An 18,663-nucleotide genomic window follows, 5' to 3' on the forward strand; every position below is an offset into this window, starting at 1 on the left:
ACCAGCCTGGCCAACGTGGCGAAAACCCTTGTCTACTAAAAATACAAAAATTAGTTCGGTGTGGTGGTGCATGCCTGTGGTCCCAGCTACTTGAGAGACTGAGGCAGGAGAATCACTTGAACCCAGGAGGCGGAGGCTGCAGTGAGCTGAGGTCATACCACTACACTCCGTCCTGGACCACAGAGAGAGACTCCATCTCAAAAACAAAACAAAACTCCATTAAAAAAATAATAAAAAATAAAAATAAAAAAACAGTGGAAGGATGAAAAGGTAAATTTGCTTTCTGCTTGAGCTGGGACATCTGTCTTCAGCTCAGACTTCACTGCTCCTGATTGTCAGGCCTTCAGACTCGGACCAAAACACCATTGATTCCCTTGGGTCTTAGGCCTTCGAGTTTGGACTAGAACAAATCCACCAGCTTTCCTGGGCCTTCAGCATGTAGATGGAAGATTGTCACTTAGTCTCCATAATTGTGTGAGTCAATGCCTCACAATAAATCTCTTTCTGTATTTCTATATATATCCTATTGGTTCTGTTCTCTGGAGAACCCTAACACACTGGGCATATTCATTAAGTGGAATATTATATAGTAATGAAAATGAAGTTACAATAGCCATGTAGTTCATGAACATCGATTATGCTCACAGGTTGAGTGAAAAAGCAGGTTGCAGAACAGTATACAATGATGTTGATTTATATATGCAAAACAATAGTGTTTATTGTTTAGGGATACATGCATAGGAAAATCATGAAAATATGCATGGGAATTAATTACAAAGTTTAGGAAAGTGCTTCTCAGGGAGAGGAAGAAAAGGAATATGATTGGGGAGTGGTACAAAGGGAATATAAACTACATTTGTAACATTATTTCTTAAGCTGATTGCCATTAACAATTTCTAAGTTGAAATATTTCATAAAAAGTGAAATTCTACATGTTTGAGGACTTTTATCCAGTCAATCATGATAGCACTTCCTGAGAGCCCCCACTGTCTCTGAGCTGTTATTGCTGTAACAGAGCACCTGGAACCATTCACCCAACAGGTAGGGACTCTGCATATACTTGTTCAGGTTCTATGTTTATAAGAGTTCTCGGGTAAAGGGGTGATAGAAGGGAAGTCCAGCTTATCCACCAGTCAACAAGCCCTGTGTGCTCTGCACAAAGACACCAAGGCAAGCATCACTACCATAGGGTACTTTCTTCATGGCCCAAAAGCTCCATGCCACGTATACAGAGGGGTTGCAGCCCAGTTCTACTTTTTATCTAGCCTGTGGATGCTGCAAATTTACTTATCCCAAACCAGCGAAAACTTTTTTTTTTTCTTTTTTTTTTTTTTTGAGACGGAGTCTCGCTCTGTTGCCCAGGCTGGAGTGCAGTGGCCAGATCTCAGCTCACTGCAAGCTCCGCCTCCCGGGTTTACGCCATTCTCCTGCCTCAGCCTCCCGAGTAGCTGGGACTACAGGCGCCCGCCACCGCGCCCGGCTAGTTTTTTGTATTTTTAGTAGAGACGGGGTTTCACCGCGTTAGCCAGGATGGTCTTGATCTCCTGACCTCGTGCTCCGCCCGTCTCGGCCTCCCAAAGTGCTGGGATTACAGGCTTGAGCCACCGCGACCGCTCCCGGCCAACCAGTGAAAACTTTAAGAGGAACTAGTATGTAGACAGAGACCATATTATTTTTTGCTTGCCATCAATTTTTATTTGATTTATTTCAGTATCTTTTCAGTCCTTATGGTTTATTTAAGAGCCGATCATTTTTCTCTAGTTATCTGAGGTAGTATCTTAATCATTAGTTTTTTGTTTTTTGTCTTTATGCTCTCTTGGGACATCTTATTCAAGAGATGGAGACTAATTGACCAATTGATCTTTAATGCAAAGCACACAAAATGTAGCAAATAAGAAATACAAACACTTTAATATATCGTATCTTTTCTGTTACCTACCCAAGTCTTTTGTTCCTGATCTTTTATCTTCCTGGCTAAGCTACAAATTTGAATCTTCCTTTCTTACATTTGTCATCTAATAGACAATAGGAATTTATTCTTTTTTTTTTTTTTTTTTTTGAGACGGAGTCTGGCTCTGTCGCCCGGGCTGGAGTGCAGTGGCCGGATCTCAGCTCACTGCAAGCTCCGCCCCCCGGGTTTATGCCATTCTCCTGCCTCAGCCTCCCGAGTAGCTGGGACTACAGGCGCCCGCCGCCTCGCCCGGCTAGTTTTTTGTATTTTTTAGTAGAGACGGGGTTTCACCGTGTTCGCCAGGATGGTCTCCATCTCCTGACCTCGTGATCCGCCCGTCTCGGCCTCCCAAAGTGCTGGGATTACAGGCTTGAGCCACCGCGCCCGGCCTGGAATTTATTCTTTAGTAAAATCTGCATCTTTCCTTTTTTCAAAATCTGAAACTCTCCTTTCACCTAAGTTTTCAGCCATAAGACTTTATTATTTGAAGACAAAGAATAAAGTTCTCCAAGTGTGGTTCATGAATCACCTGTGTCACTTTCACTTGCTGTGCAAAAAAATGCTGGTTTCTTGGCCCCACTTAGGCCTACTAAATCATTCTCCATTTTTAATCAAGATTTGCATGTAAGCCAGGCTCCATGGCTCCTGACTATAATCCCAGCACTTTGGGAGGCTGAGACAAGTGGATCACTTGTGGTGAGGAGTTCGAGACCAGCCTGGCCAACATGAGAAACCCTGTCTCTAGTAAAAAGAAAAAAAAAAAAAAAAAAAAGGTAGCTAAACACGGTGGTGGGCACCTGCAATCCCAGCTACTGGTGAGGCTGAGACAGGAGAATCACTTGAACCTGGGAGGTGGAGGTTGCAGTGAGCTAAACTGTGCCACTGGACACACTGAGACTCAGTCTCAAAAAAAAAAAAAAAAGAGACATCTTAAAGAACCGATTACAGAAACTAACTTTACAATTTCTTCCTTATTTCATTTGTTCATGAAATTTGCTAGAAAATAATGGAAATGATTTAGACGATGAAAGCCAACTTAGGGAAGGCTCCAAGAGCACCAGATTGGGAGCCAGGAGCCAGGAGCCCAGGAGCTGTTCCGTGACGATGATGGGCAGAACACACTCTCTTGAGAGCCTCAGATTTCTTATCTATAAAACCAGAGTTGTCCGGGGATCTTTAAGTTGTCTTTCAGCCCTACAGTGAGAGGAGGTATGTCATTCCTAAAACTTGAAATGAAGGCATATTAAACTCTCTAGCTTCTACACATATTTACTGTATGTGACTTGTGTGTCCAACTTGACATTATCTTTTAGATAAACTCCCAAATACAAAGATGATAGAAGTTTTTCATTTTAAACTTATAGGTCTGCATCAACCTGTTTCCATTGTTCTAAGTTTTATTTATATACGATGGCTAGTCAACTTTATATGATAATTATTTTTAAATCCTGCTTTTTTTTGTTTTGTTTTGAGACGGAGTTTTGCTCTTGTTGCCCAGGCTGAGTGCAATGGCGCCATCTCCAGCTCACCGCAACCTCCGCCTCCCGGGTTCAAGCAATTCTCCTGCCTCAGCCTCCCGAGTAGCTGGGATTACAGGCATCTGCCACCACACCCGGCTAATTTTGTATTTTTAGTAGAGATGGGGTTTCTCCATGTTGGTCAGGGTGGTCTAGAACTCCCAACCTCAGGTGATCTACCCGCCTCGGCCTCCCAAAGTGCTGGGATTACAGGCGTGAGCCACTGGGCTCGGCCCGGTGAATCCTGCTTGTTTTAATGTATTCATTACAAATGTCTCCATTATAGAGTAAAACAATGCCACAGCAGAGAGCAAGAAAGGAAGTACCCCTAAAGCAGTAGTTGGTACAGATAATGTGGGGTCCACAGATTCTGTGGGGTCTATTAGGCCACAGGGACTCAAAATCCAGCAGAGGAGGGAATGCTGATAATTACCTAACACCAATGTTGCTGCCGGCTTCTCAGCCGTAGTCACCTCCCACTCAGATGTTTTGGAAATTGTCCAGTGTTCAGAAACATCATTTTCTCTGACCTTTACAACATTCCTGTGTTTCAGGATTTTAAAGTGTGTGCGAAAGGAGTCCGATTTGCAGTCACCAAAAACACCAAATACAGAGAGAGAACTGGGGAGAATGAATTGCTAAGTAAGACTTAGCTACCAAATGCATATCAAGATAGGTGTAAAGATCCCAGGTGAAGTGACGCACTGGAGAGGGTACACTTTTAGCTTAGTGTATAGCTAAAATCCAAAGATGTGTGTCACATCGAGGGAAACTTTTTTCCTCCTCTTCAAAATCTTTTTTCCGTTTACAGAGCTCCAGACGTCCTCGCCCTTTGGAACAGCAGAGAGTCATTTGAAACTTAACTGAACGCTGGAGGGAAGTTCTACTTTCCAGGTCATCCAATTTAGGAGATCCAATTTCTGCGGAGGGAAGAAAAAGATGGCTGGGGGAGGGAAAAACTAGACCCCTTGTCCGCTTATCCTTCTACCTTCAATCCACAACCTGCCACACAAATCCAGCCAAGTCAGGGATTTTGCCTTGAACCACTACCACCACCACCACAACCACCACCACCTTGTCACTCACACCCGAGAAACACGCCCCTCTGGTCCTACTCTTGGCCAATGGCGGCTCTCTTCTCTGCATACTAATGAGCTCGAGACCTCCCCGGGCCAATGGCGCTCCGGGAGAAGGGGTAGTTTTGCATGTACCTAAGTGATTTGCATAAGCCAGCGGCCGGGGGCTTGGGAACCAGAGCGTGCAACCCTAGAAGGGAAAAGGACGGGAAGAGATTGATCCGCGGCGGGGAGAGAGCGAGTCAGAGTCTGGGTGTTTGTGCGAGAGCCGCGGCGGGGGCTGGGGCGAGTGGCCGGCATGGCTGAAGGCTGCGCTCTGCAACCTTGAAGAGCCGCTGCATTGGGAGGCCGGGGACAGGGAGGCGGGTGCGATGGCAGAGTGCGGCCCCCGCCGCTGCGCCGGGCCGGCCCTGCTGGCCTGAGCCGCCGGAGGAGCGGGGCTGCCTCTGCGCGTCCATGGAGCAGCGGGAAGGGCGAAACTCCGGAGCTCCGCGTCCCTGCGCCGCTGCGGCGGACTGCTGAAGGGGCCGAGCCTGCGCGGACCGCCGAGGAAGAGACCCCTGCCCCAGCCCGCAGGCCGGCTGCCCAGGGGCGGAGGGGGGCGTCGGAGGGCAGCGGAGCAAGCGGCGCCGCGGGAGAGGCCGGCGCGGGAGGCGGCCGCAGCAATGCCGGGCCCGCTGGGGCTGCTCTGCTTCCTCGCCCTGGGGCTGCTCGGCTCTGCCGGGCCCAGCGGCGCGGCGCCGCCTCTCTGCGCGGCGCCCTGCAGCTGCGACGGCGACCGTCGGGTGGACTGCTCCGGGAAGGGGCTGACGGCCGTGCCCGAGGGGCTCAGCGCCTTCACCCAAGCGCTGTGAGTGCGGGCGGCGGGGACGCGGGGGAGGGGGCCCAGCGGGGGGCGCCGCGGGGCGGAGCCAGGGGTCAGTCCCACCCCACCCCGCCCCGCCGCCGCCCGGGCCTGGGAAGGGGGTCCGCCGGTCACCTGCGTGCGGGCTGACTGGCACCCACTCCTGCGCCACGGGCTTTCCGCACTTTGCCAGTCCGTGTTCGAGCCAGCAGTAGCTTTCGTTCCCAGACTTTTTGGGCACAAGCACCCTCCCACCCCACCGCGCACACCCCCAACTCACAAGGGCATCTGGGGCCAAGGAGGAGGAAGGAATCTAAACACGCTTGCCCCGGACAGCCTGTCCACGCGACCTTCCCTTCTCTTGCGGGCCCTCGCTCAGCTAGCAGGAGTTCCGCCACCGGCGGGGCTGAGGGCGCCGAGAACTTGGCCTCAGTCTGCAGACTGAGGCACGTCTCGTGGGGAAGCACCTGGAGCCTCCTGGGTTCCAGCATGTGAGGAGAAGAAACACCTGTACCTCAGTCAGGGCGAATCTCCTTCCAATTTGGCCCCATCCAGGTAGTGCGTCCTGGCACCTACTTCCCCCCAGCTCCACTCGGGACTACCCCTCTAACGCCCAGGCTTCTGCAGCACGCAGGGGAGTCCGAGAAAACAAGGGAGAATTAACAGGGTTCTCTTGGTGGAAATGATGTTACCCAACAAGGTCTTTTAAAGAAGGAATGCTGACTTGAGGTGCAGGATGTTGGAAGAGAAGCAAGTTCCGGAGCATATGCTCAACCCAGGCTGCAAGGTAGCAGCCGGTTTCTAATGCACCTTCACGCAACCAACAGATCTTTTCTTTTGAGCTGTCTGAGATCGAGAGACACTCAAATGTTTCAGACTTCCAAAATCTCCCTGTTCAAACGGGGACTTGAGAGCTTTAGATGTTCCCTTGAGAAAAGAAGAGGAATCTGAACTAGGTTGTGAGGTGGTGGCAAAGGCCACGGATAGAGGAGGAAGAGGGTGACTGAGGGCAGGGCTTGCGTGTTCTTATTGCTTCTTATGTTGCGTGGCCAGCTGAATGCTTAAATCAGGAGCAGTCAAAGAAACGTGTGAGAGAGGAAGGGGCCCTCGGGTAGACGGAATTTCCTTTTACCTATTGTGGAAGGGACCTCTTAGAAACAGAAAGTTTTAAAGGACCCTGTGAAGAAATCTTTATGCAGGCAGGAGCATTGCTGTATTTCCAGGTCGGTGGTGGCAAAGGTGTTCTCCCTGCCCTCTCAGAATAGACTTTTAGTAAGCATCGAGACCTGTTGTCTTGGAACCTGTTTCATTCTTTCACCTTCAGCCTTCCCCTCCCCATTTGTTATTTTTCCTGTCTCAGGTTAGTTTTAGTTATGTATTTGAGGTCTTTTTTTTTTTTTTTTTTTTTTTCAGTATAGTGAAGTTTGACTTATATTGAAAAACAAAAGTTAACTTTGCGGTGAAGAGCATTTTGTTCACAAAGTTACATTAAGTGGGAAAGTTTGAGCAGGAATGAATTGAATCAAGAGAAAGAAGACCTGTGGAGAGGAAATGGGGCTAATTTTTCCCCAAGTTCTCTACAAACGTTTAGGGAATTTGTGCAGAAAGAAAGGTCCCTCTACCTGAACCTCTTGCAAGGCTCTGCATAGAACAGAAAAGCATGATTTTACTATTTTGACTAGTTGTAAAGACCTTGTTTAGCAGATTCCTCACATTTTAGTGAGTAGACTTGTCCTATAAGGAAAAGGGCTGTTTTACATTAGTATCTAAAACCACAAAGAAATAATCACATTTTTATGGGAATATACTCCTCTCTCCAAAGCATCTTCTGGTAGAACTCACTGAAGGTAGTGAAATGCTGTATCTTCAACTTTGGGCCTTAGATTAAGTTAGTGTTCATGGCTTAGGAAACAAAAATAATTGGTACCAGTCTAAATTGGAGTGCCTAAACTAGCATTATTTTAGCACTTTCTGAGCTTTGGTGCTGTGAAAATGTGTTTTATTTTCTTAGATTTGTGACCCATAGGTAGAGTGATCATACATTCTGGTGACTCCTTATTTCTCCCTACTACTCATTTCACCCTCAAAAATATATATAACCACCCTCTCTAAAAGGGTTTTCAAGAGCAGCATATTTGCATTTTACTCATGGGGACACTAGCTCATTCAGTGATTCTCAAAAGCCATGTATGAAGCGAGGCCAGCGCTGCAGGTCTGCACACTCCAGTTGATCGTATATAGGACATGTTGTGATCAGCTAGGGTCTTTTTCCAAGTACTTCCAGTCTGTTCTCCCATCGCAGCTTTACTTAGCTACAGTTACACATCAGGAGACTAGTTCCGTGGTCTCTAAGCGTTTGTTCACCTATTCTTAATTTCTGAAGCATGTGAACCAAAAACCTCTGTAGTTATACAGAAAATTACAATCATGAAAGTAGAAGTTAAAAAGATGAGACTATAATTACTAATCAGAGTTCTTCATTTTCTTCTCATTGCTCAATGGCTTGTCCTGGAGTAGTGCTTTCACCTCCCCTGGGGACAGGGGTGGAGGGTGCATTCCACTTTAGAGATCCTGGGACTGACAGAGCAGTGATTTTATTTTACTCAACTTGGGGTCCCCAGAGCCTGGTATATAGGAGGCACTTAAAAATGCTGGAGTGAATAAATAAGGATGCAAGGCCACACTGAGAGCAGAACCATGGCATGGAATTCAGACACCATTCCTACAGGGGATTTTCAGATGCAACATTCTCAGCACTTAGCCTTTTGTCCAGATTTGAGAAGGTCCCAGAGAGAGAATACCTGCTTCTTCTCCTTGAGGCTCGTTGAAACTTGTTCAGTCTAACAGTGTCTATTTCCTGGTGAAAGCTGCTTTACCGGAGTCTGGGGACAGCGTCAGATGTAATCCTCAGTACTGTGAATGGGATTCCTGTGTTCACACCATTTGCTGCCCCTGTAGTGACTATTTATGTTTTTGAACGACAGTGTTCAATCTTGTGTCACAATGGACTGACCTGTCACAATTCACCCTGAAGAGTGTTCAAGGCCGTAATCTTACTAATATTAAAATTCCAAAGTTTAATCAGAAGGATTCAAGGTTATTACCGTATTTGTGGTAATAACTCAATCACCTACATTCCAAGATTGGGAGAAAGAGATGAAGTCATGGGGAGGGGAATGTGCATGTGAGTCCTCTCATTTGTGTGTTATTGCTATGGTGTTTGAGAAACGTAGACCTTGAGCACAAATTTGCACGTCCTAGGTTATGTTTGGCATATAGTTTTAAGATTAGCAAGGCTATTTCTGTGACTTCGTGAAGAAAGTGGTGGACCTGAGTACTTGATCACAGCCTTACTATGCCACTGAATAATTGTATGGCCTTGGGCAAGTCATTCACTTTTTTTTCTTTTTTTTTTTCGTGACAATTTCCTCATCTGAAAAATGAAGCAATTCACTGACAATTTCCTCATCTGAAAAGTGAAGCAATTGGATTCACTTGATCACCTCTAAGGCTGCTGCTTACTTCCAGAAGTTTTATGACTTTATATTTTTTATGCAATTTTAGGATGGCAAGGTGACAATAAGGTTATGATCCTCTCATAAAAGTATCCCAGGAGTAGCAGAATATCCTTTTAGTTGAACTCACACGAACCTGTTTATTACTTGGAGGAGTTCTTTGTGTTTAGAAGTGTGTGTTAGGAAATTTGCCATGGAGACTTGTTGCAGAATGCATGACTAGCTAAGGCACTCTGCTAGGGTAGAATAGCCTTGGTTGTTTCCTGTGGGTAGGCTTAACACTTGGAAAAGAAAATCACTCTGTTTCAGTAATTTGGATACTGTACAAAAAGTTACTCAACATCTTCACTTCCATATAATTAGTCATAATCTCTCAAACCTTCACAGTATGTATCCTGTACATGAGCAGGTTGTCCAGCTTTTTATATAGAATTGAGTTACCTGAAGGGCTTTAGAGTGTTTTTAAAGAATCTCCTTTTGCAAAGATCATCTCAGATTCTTCCCTAAGGTGTATTTTTTTTTTCACTATTCCAAGCACCTTTCTTCTTTTACTAATACCATTTGAAAGTATTTTTTTAAACATATTTTCTGATATCTACTGTATATTCTCTGGCAGGTCTGGTTAGTAATCAGTGGCTACATGTTTGTATTTATTGATGGTAGAGTTTTGTCATCTTTTGATTTCTGAATTACAGAAATCAATTGTTGGCTTAGTTTGTGTTGTGTGTCTTTCTAGAGATGCGTTAGTTTATTTATATACAAGTGAACTTTGTTCAAAACAAGAACGATATATGAATATCTTTAAGTATAGGTCCTTTATTTTCTGAACTAGTGAACAATGGATTCTCTTTAAATATAAGCGAGGAAAAAATATTCTGCCAGGCATAGGGAGAGCTGGGTTCCAGATCTGTCAATAATTCACAGGAGTGACCTTGAATGAATCACATGCTTAACCCTTCAGGACCTTATTTTCCTCATCTGTAAAACAAGCCAACAACTCTCACTGCCAAAAGTTTTTTTGTTGTTGTTCTCTATTTAATTAAATTAATTAATTAATTAATTTTTTGAGATGGACTCTTGCTCTGTTGACCAGGCTGGAGTGCAGTGGCACGACCTCGGCTCACTGCAACCTCCGCCTCCCAGGTTCAAGCAATTCTCTGCCTCAGCCTCCCAAGTAGTTGGGATTACAGGCACCTGCCACCACACCTGGCTAATTTTTTTGTGTCTTTAGTAGAGTCGGGGTTTTACTATCTTGACCAGGCTGGTCTTGAATTCCTGACCTTGTGATCCACCGGCCTCGGCCTCCCAAAGTGCTGGGATTACAGGTATGAGCCATCATGCCCGGCCTTAATTTGATGTTTATACATTCTTTGGGTCCTCTGTATTGTCTTAAGTGAAGTATAGGTGTCTAAATTGTAGACTGTCTCACCTACCCAGGAGACTCCTCCAGTTGTCCAGTTCACCTGAAACATTTCCACTGAATGGGGAACTCATGCCTCACAGGCAAAAGTGTACTGGATATGACCTGAGCAATTCTTAAGACTTGAGGCCAGGTGTGGTGGTTCACGCCTGTAATCCCAACACTTTGGGAGGCCAAAGTGTGTAGATCCCTTGAAGTCAGGAGTTCAAGACCAGCCTGGCCAACATGGTAAAACCCGTGTCTACTTAAAATTTTAAAAGTTAGCTAGGCATGGTGGTGCACGCCTGTGGTCCCAGCTACTTGGGAGGCTGAGGCAGGAGAATCTCTTGAACCCAGGAGGCAGAGGTTGCAGTGAACCGAGATTGTGCCACTGCACTCCAGCCTGGGCAACAGAGCGAGACTCCTCTCAAGAAAAAAAAAAAAAAGAGAGACATGAACCAGTAATTCCCTCACTTAGGGGTCCTTAAGGCTTATAGTAACCAATAATGTTTTATAATTTCCAGTCAAACTAAATGCTGTGCCGGTTATGGTATCATAAGTGATTTTTAATGTCCAGGCCCTTGGCTCTTAACATTAGGATTGTAAGGTAACATTTGACAACTTAATCTCTTAGGAAAGATCAAAGTTCTGTATTAGTAGGTGGATCCAGGCAAGTTTAGGCATATTCTTGGCCTCTGTCTCTGTCAAGTCTATCTGTCAGCTTCTTATTTTAGTCATCTTTATAATAATGGAAAGTACTGGCAGCTTGCAAGTTTGGAGTTTAGTTTCTGGTCTCCTTGATGGTGCCTTTTATTCTCATTCTTCTAATCAATAAATAATGGACATTTGACTAGATGATGGCTAACGCCTCTCTCTTTGCTTTGAATTTCTGTGAATCTGAGTAGAATATTAAGTAAAGTTGTAAGAATCGTTTAGTAATTCATGGAAATATTTTTAAGACTGTCTCCCACCTTTTCTCTATTAAAAAATAACTATCTTTAAAAGTACAGTATTTGTTGATATACTTGGGTTAAAAGTTAAAACCCTGCAAAATGTGCCTTTAACTCTGAAAAATAAAAGTAATGTAACTTAGAGTATTCTTTATAAGACAGCTTTGCTCTTTTAATTTTTTTTTTTTTTTTTTTTTTTTTTTTTTTGAGACGGAGTCTCGCTGTGTCACCCAGGGTGGAGTGCAGTGGCCGGATCTCAGCTCACTGCAAGCTCTGCCTCCCGGGTTTTTACGCCATTCTCCTGCCTCAGCCTCCCGAGTAGCCGGGACTACAGGCGCCCACCACCTCGCCCGGCTAGTTTTTTGTGTTTTTTAGTAGAGACGGGGTTTCACCGTGTTAGCCAGGATGGTCTCGAACTCCTGACCTCGTGATCCGCCCGTCTCGGCCTCCCAAAGTGCTGGGATTACAGGCTTGAGCCACCGCGCCCGGCCGCTCTTTTAATGTTTTAAACTTGATCTCGAGGTTTTGGATTGAGAAATATGTTACCCAGCTTGCTATTTAACCACCCTGTGTGGCCTTCAAGTTGTTGGCAAGGTTAAAGCTTGTTTTCCTATATATAAAAGAATATGGATGACTTTTTTCTTTTTTCCCCCAACTTTGTTCGGTGAAGTGTGGTTTTTTAAAAGCTTGATTGAAGATGATAAAATGCTGTAATTGTAAATCCTGTCAGTGAAAAAAAAAAAAATCTAGGACATTTAGCAAATCAGTACTCTTACACAATGGCTAATTTGTCTGCCTCTCTTGACATTTCTTTTGTGCCTTTCAGCACCTGATGGTCACACTGTATGCTAGGTGTCAACTCTATTGTCTACAATTGGGTGAGTTAAAAATTGAGTTTAGAAATCAGTCTTAGCATGAGACAGATCATGATTTTTAGCTCATGTACAGTTAATAACTTCTCAATTTTCCAAAGACTAACAAGTTAGTATTCAAACACCTCTTTTAAATTGCAAGATGTAATTGTGTGGTAGTATACTCTCAGTTCACTCACACATAGACAAATATTTGTTATTAAACTTTGTGTATGGCTGAGCTATTTTTAGCAAGATTTTTAAAGCATACTAAAATATTCTGTGTCGTGTCCAGGCAATTAAAACTCTGAATAATTGGGTTGGTTGATTTTAATCTCTAAAATGTGTTTTTTATACCATTACATATTTTAATTGTCAAAAAAGCTTACCAGCCTGGTCTTTCCCCAACCACAAGATTTGGCATTATGCACCTCTTATTTTAGATGCAAGTGACCGAGGTTCAGTAATACCCTTGTAATAGTCCAGGTCCCAGAAATGAATATTTAAAAAATATATACTTCGGCCGGGCACGGTGGCTCAAGCCTGTAATCCCAGCACTTTGGGAGGCCGAGACGGGCGGATCACGAGTTCAGGAGATCGAGACCATCCTGGCTAACACGGTGAAACCCCGTCTCTACTAAAATACAAAAAAAAATTAGCCGGGCGAGGTGGCGGGTGCCTGTACTCCCAGCTACTTGGGAGGCTGAGGCAGGAGAATGGCGTGAACTCGGGAGGCGGGGCTTGCAGTGAGCTGAGATCCGGCCACTGCACTCCAGCCTGGGCAACAGAGCCAGACTCCGTCTCAAAAAAAATAAAATAAAATAAATAAAAATAAATAAAAAATATATACTTCTTAGCTTTCTGTCATGAAAGATCTTATGGGTAAGGCATTGAACCACCCTCCTGTGGCAACATGTTGGTACATAAGTATATAAGCATATCCTTGTAAGGAAATGTAAACCATAGATATTTTGGGAGGCAGCTGGGCCAAGATTGGGTATACGTTTAGATCCCAGGCTGGCCTGCTGTTTGTGCTAGTGAGAAAATGTGCAGAGGAAGCATATTTAATATGTTACAAGACATTTAGTGGTTCTTTATTCTTTATATTTAATTTGTAATTAAGTATTCTGAATCAAGATAAGCCTTTTTAAAAGGCCATGTAAACCCCTTTAGCTGGTTGTATTTTCTAGATTTACACTAAGAGAATGTAGTTTTTTTTTTTTTTCAAAGTTTTAAAAACAAAATTGACCCTTGAAAGAGTGAAAATCTCATTGTACCCTGGCAGCAAAGTATTTTTGGTATTTGAATCAGGATGTAGAACCCGATATCCAGAAAAAATAACAAGTTAGATTCTCTCTATCCCCTTATATTTTTAAAGTTCTATTTGGGGAAATTTTTCTTCCCAAGAAGAGTGACATAAATTTGGCAGGGAGATAGCTCCTTACCTTGGAGCTGTAATAGGCATAGCTAAGGAATGTGCCTGGGATTGCTTCAGGTCGCACTTCTCTACTCCCCTCAGGCTTTGAGGTTCCTTGTGTAGCTCTTAGTGTAAACAGCAGAGTCATTTAGTACAAGTGGTGACATCAAAACTCCCCTAAAGAGCTTTATTAGAGCTGTTTTCATGTGAGGGGTGATGAATTTTATAATTCTCACTCTTCAAGTGTCTGGTTTTGAAGTTGCTGAATGGGAGGTGTGTTTGCAAACTGGCAATCTCTTCTCTGAAACTCTAGGGAGTAAGGCGTGGGCTATACCATGGCTAACTTCCTGGTTTTTCCCATTTCCGTAAGGGATCAGCTTTATGTTTAGAAGCCCTTGAAGAAACCATAAGGGTCATATATGAAGGGCTTGGCAGACCAGATATTTTCAGGAGGGAGGAAACTCATGGTTGCCACTCCATTCTAGATTATCAGCCTTCTTCTGTGTGCAAACCATCTCAGAGAGCTGGATTTTTGCAGAATAATTCTCCAGAGAAGGAGAGAACACTCTTGAGTAACTTAACAGGAACTCTTAGGCTAGCCTATCAACTCTTTTCTGTAGTAGGGGAGAGAAAGCAGATATGTTAACTGTGGACCTTCAGATTTCAGTTCGTGGAAACTGTTCATGTGCTCTTCAGCCTTCTGTTTTAGATACTAAATTAATCCAGTCTTTGCATATTTTAAATGTGATAATTGCTCTTTAGTTGCCCTTCAGGATCTCCTTCTCTCACACAAGTTGAAGTGTACACAGAATTCTTACGTAATTTAATCTGAGTTCATGAGAAGGGAATATTAAATGAATTTAATACATTTCAAATATCTTTCTGTCCTGTTTTTGTTTTGTTTTGTTTTGAGGTGGAGTTTCTTTTTTTTTTTGAGACGGAGTCTCGCTCTGTCGCCCAGGCTGGAGTGCAGTGGCTGGATCTCAGCTCACTGCAAGCTCCGCCTCCCGGGTTTACACCATTCTCCTGCCTCAGCCTCCCGAATAGCTGGGACTACAGGCGCCCGCCACCTCGCCCGGCTAGTTTTTTTTTGTATTTTTAGTAGAGACGGGGTTTCACCATGTTAGCCAGGATGGTCTCGATCTCCTGACCTTGTGATCCGCCCGTCTCGGCCTCCCAAAGTGCTGGGATTACAGGCTTGAGCCACCGCGCCCGGCCTCTGAGGTGGAGTTTCATTCTTGTTGCCCAGGCTGGAGTGCAGTGGCACGATCTCAGTTCACTGCAACCTCCGCCTCCTGGGTTTAAGTGATTCTCCAGCCTCAGCCTCCCAAGTAGCTGGGATTACAGCCCCCTGATACCACACTTGACTGGTTTTTGTATTTTTAGTAGATACAGGGTTTCACCATGTTGGCCAGGCTGCTCTCGAACTCCTGAGCTCAGGTGATCTGCCCACCTCAGCCTCCCAAAGTGCTGGGATTACAGGTGTGAGCCACTGTGCCCAGCCAAGTGTCATGTTTTAAATATTCTACATTATAGGTTTATTAACTGATATTTAGCAGTTTATCATAATCTCGGTTTTCATCCCTTCTCTGCTATTTCTGCTATTTATTTCATTTGATTAATTTTTAAACATCTTAATGTTTTTCTACAAAGAAAAATTTTCTGGTTGGCCTTCCATTCTCCAAGTTCATTTTGAGTCCATGGTCATGTCATCTAGCTTTTTAAGTTACTATCAACTCCACATTCTTTTTATTTTTGCGACAGGATCTCACTGTGTCACCCAGGCTGAAGTGCAGTGGTGCAGTCACGGCTCACTGCAGCCTTGACCTCCCAGGCTAAGGGCATCCTCGTACCTCAGTCTCCGAAGTAGCTGGGACTACAGGTGAGCGCCACCTTGCCTGGCTAAGTTTTGTATTTTTTTTTTCCTTTTTTAGAGACAGGGTCTCACCATGTTGCCCAGGCTGGTCTCCAACTCCTGGGCTCAAGTGATCTGACTGCCTTGGCCTCCCAAAATGCTGGGATTACAGGTGTGAGCCACTGTGCCAGGCCCTCAGGCTTCTTTTATAGGCGTATTTTTATGAATAGATTTTCCAAAACGTTTTTTTTTTTTTTTTTTTTCTTTTCTTTCTTTCTTTTTTTTTTTTTTTTTTTTTTTTTTTTTTTGAGGAGTCTGAAACAGGACATGAAGACCTCTGAGTTCAGAAAGGCATTGTAGAGCTTGGGCAAGTCACTTAACCACTTTGGACTTAGCATTTCCCTTGTGCAAGAAGAGGGAGCTTGCATTATCTTTAGGGTTGCACCAAGGAAACGCTTCAGCATGACTTTTTTTTTTTTTGAGACAGAGTCTTGCTCAGTCGCCGGGCTGGAGTGCAGTGGCGCCATCTTGGCTCACTGCAAGCTCCACCTCCCGGGTTTTACACCGTTCTCCTGCCTCAGCCTCCCGAGTAGCTGGGACTACAGGCGCCCGCCACCACGCTCAGCTAATTTTTTGTATTTTTAGTAGAGACGGGGTTTCACCATGTTAGCCAGGATGGTCTCGATCTCTTGACCTCGTGATCCGCCCATCTCGGCCTCCCAAAGTGCTGGGATTACGGGCGTGAGCAACCACACCTGGCCGCAGCATGACTTTTTTGAGTGACACCGAGTGAAAACTCAATTTGTTATCATTTCTTGTGGGAGTGACTAAGCCGTTTTGTGTGTGTGTGTTATAACAGTGACTTAAAATTCTAACCCTGTTTCTTTGGTTCTTTGAATATATATCAGGTTCAAAGCCCATAGACTTCACAGGTGAGCCACTGTGCTAATGGAAAAAGGCTACTCATCTGGTAGATTTTTCGTGCAAAAATCCATAAAGACCCTGTTAGAGAAACAGTAGTACATCTGATTTTATAAAGATACCTTCTTGTAGATGGTGCTACTTCCCTCTAACAGGAAAGCCTTATGGAGGAGAGGTACGGTTTATCTGGAGGAGGGAGCTCAAGGGAAATCTTACATTTTTTGCCTGGGTCTCTGTGACTTGTTGCTGCTTTCCTGAGATGGCTGGTCAAGTAGAAAGTGCTGTCCTAACAGGCGAATGTAGGGTTTCTCTTCAGAGCAAATGGGTGTGTGATAGCCCATCCTTTAAAGACAGTGTCAAAGTGATCTGTAGATACTGACTTTCTACTTCCAGACTTTGTGACAATGAGGACTTTCATTAAAAATCCTAACTCAGTGACTGGGGGCGGTGGTTCACGCCTGTAATCCCAGCACTTTGGGAGCCAAGGCGGGTAGATTACCTGAGGTCAGGCGTTCAAGACCAGCCAGGCCAATGTGGTGAAACCCTGTCTCTACTAAAAATACAAAAAAGAAGTTAGCTTGGCATGGCAACGGGCGCCTGTAGTCCCAGCTACTTGGGAGACTGAGGCAGGAGAATTGCTTGAATTCGGGAGGCGGAGGTTGCAGTGAGCCAAGATCCAGTCTGGACAACAGAGTGAGATTCTATCTCAAAAAAAAAAAAAAAAAAATCCCAACTCAGTCTTTGGGAACCTTCATGCCAATGAGAGCCCACTGTAGTTTTTCAGATCACTTTCTTTCTTTCCATGTGGACGTAAGGAGCACGGGTATCCAATCTTTTGGCTTCCCTGGGCCACACTGGAAGAAAAATTGTCTTTGGCCACACATAAAATATACTAACAGTAACGATAGTTGATGAGCTAAAAAAAAAAAAAAAAAAAAAAGTGCAGAAAAATCTCATAATGTTTTTAGAAAGTTTATGAATTTGTGTTGTGCTGCATTCAAAGCTGTCCTAGGCTGCATGTGGCCTGTGGACTGTGGGTTGGACAAGCTTGATGTAGAAGGTGGGTAAGATTTACTTATCATGGACAATTTGGCTGCATTCTTATTTTTCACATCACTTTGTTCTAGAAATATGCAGATTACAAAAGAACTTTTTAAGTATTTTGAAAATATTTCTTTTACGATTTTACTGGTTATTGGATACCTGTGTGTTTTTTATTTTTATTTTTTTAATTTATGGAGATATGTTCTCATTTTGCTGTCCAGGTTGGCCTCGAACTCCTGGCCTCAAACGATCCTCTTGCCTCAGCCTCTGAAAGTGCTGGGTTTACAGGTGTCAGCCAGCGTGCTCCTATTTTTTTTTTTTTTTACATTTGCAATTAATGCTTGGTTTTGTGGCTAAAGAAAAGCTTATTATCTTAAAAGTAAATTTAAAACTAAAATCCTTTCTTTAAAGTATTACATATTTTTAAAAAGTTATCTGACATTCTTAAGCACAGTTAAATCTTTCTCAGAAACTTTAAAAACTTTTCTGAGTTTTGATTCAGACCTGATTTGAACATGAATTATAAAGCCAGAATAGTAGCTAACATATGCAGTAGCACTCACAACCTATTTAGATTGGCTGAGTGTTTCAAATACAGTTGTGCATTTTCTACCCTGGGTCTCTTTCTTAAAAAAAAAAAAAAAAATGTTTGAGATGTTTTTCCCATTACCATCTTGACATCTGCCTGGTTACACATGAATAGCTTGACCCAGTCCCTCAGCAGGGAGACTACCGTGGCCTTGCTTTCAATAGCCATGTCACTGACAAAGAAAACATATGGAATATTTCATTCCAATCCTTCACACACAGAGTCTGGGGCTGTGAGGGCATGCAGCAGAATGCTTCATACTTTATGGTAGGTTGGCAAATCTGTGCACAAACCACAGGCTCTGCTGTTAGTAATCAAACTGTGTTTTCCAGAGCCTCATTATATTCTGTGGAAAGAAAATCCCTTGTTTTGGATAAATCAATTTCTAATATCAATTTGAATTAACTTAGGATGGCCTGCTTCCATAATGGGTTTTCTTCCTAATCATGTATTTCACCAAAGGGCATTTGGGTATTGCTGTCCCACATTTGATATGTGGTGTGTGTTGGGATCACAGATGCTTGAATTCCCAGTAGGATAGACCTTGAAGACTGCCTGCCTTTATGTTTATCTTCTTGTCAGTCCACAGAAAGAGATCAATTGATCATTGTCCTGCTAGCCAAACACTGCTGCAATGACCTTTAAAAGTTTCTGTTGCATATAGTACTAGCCTTCTACTTGGGGGCTCGATTTCAGCTCAGCTAGCATTGAGGACTTTTGTCTGTGGCATCTAA

The 18,663-nt window shown here is 43.9% G+C and overlaps 1 protein-coding gene and 2 long non-coding RNA genes across 3 annotated transcripts in view; 2 read left to right on the forward strand and 1 right to left on the reverse strand.

Moving 5' to 3' along the window:
* Positions 1–695: 695 nt before the first annotated feature.
* On the reverse strand, positions 696–5,768 carry LOC126934737 (uncharacterized). The gene is made up of 5 exons (XR_007719107.1): positions 5,669–5,768; positions 4,555–4,734; positions 3,902–4,388; positions 3,010–3,145; positions 696–1,152 (listed from the first exon to the last, which is right to left on the reverse strand). It is a non-coding gene; the product is annotated as an uncharacterized LOC126934737 (long non-coding RNA).
* LGR4 (leucine rich repeat containing G protein-coupled receptor 4) overlaps positions 4,658–18,663 on the forward strand; it is a 108,430-nt gene continuing 94,424 nt past the window's right edge. Inside the window, exon 1 of the mRNA XM_050755375.1 lies at positions 4,658–5,394. Coding sequence (XP_050611332.1) covers positions 5,210–5,394 — 185 coding nt within the window. The 5' untranslated portion in view covers positions 4,658–5,209. The remainder of the gene's footprint in view (positions 5,395–18,663) is intronic.
* Positions 12,918–17,247, forward strand: LOC126934725 (uncharacterized). Its single transcript, XR_007719095.1, has 2 exons — positions 12,918–14,433; positions 14,745–17,247. It is a non-coding gene; the product is annotated as an uncharacterized LOC126934725 (long non-coding RNA).

The sequence above is a fragment of the Macaca thibetana genome, chromosome 14 (assembly GCF_024542745.1).
Source record: "Macaca thibetana thibetana isolate TM-01 chromosome 14, ASM2454274v1, whole genome shotgun sequence".
Classification (NCBI taxonomy): domain Eukaryota; kingdom Metazoa; phylum Chordata; class Mammalia; order Primates; family Cercopithecidae; genus Macaca; species Macaca thibetana.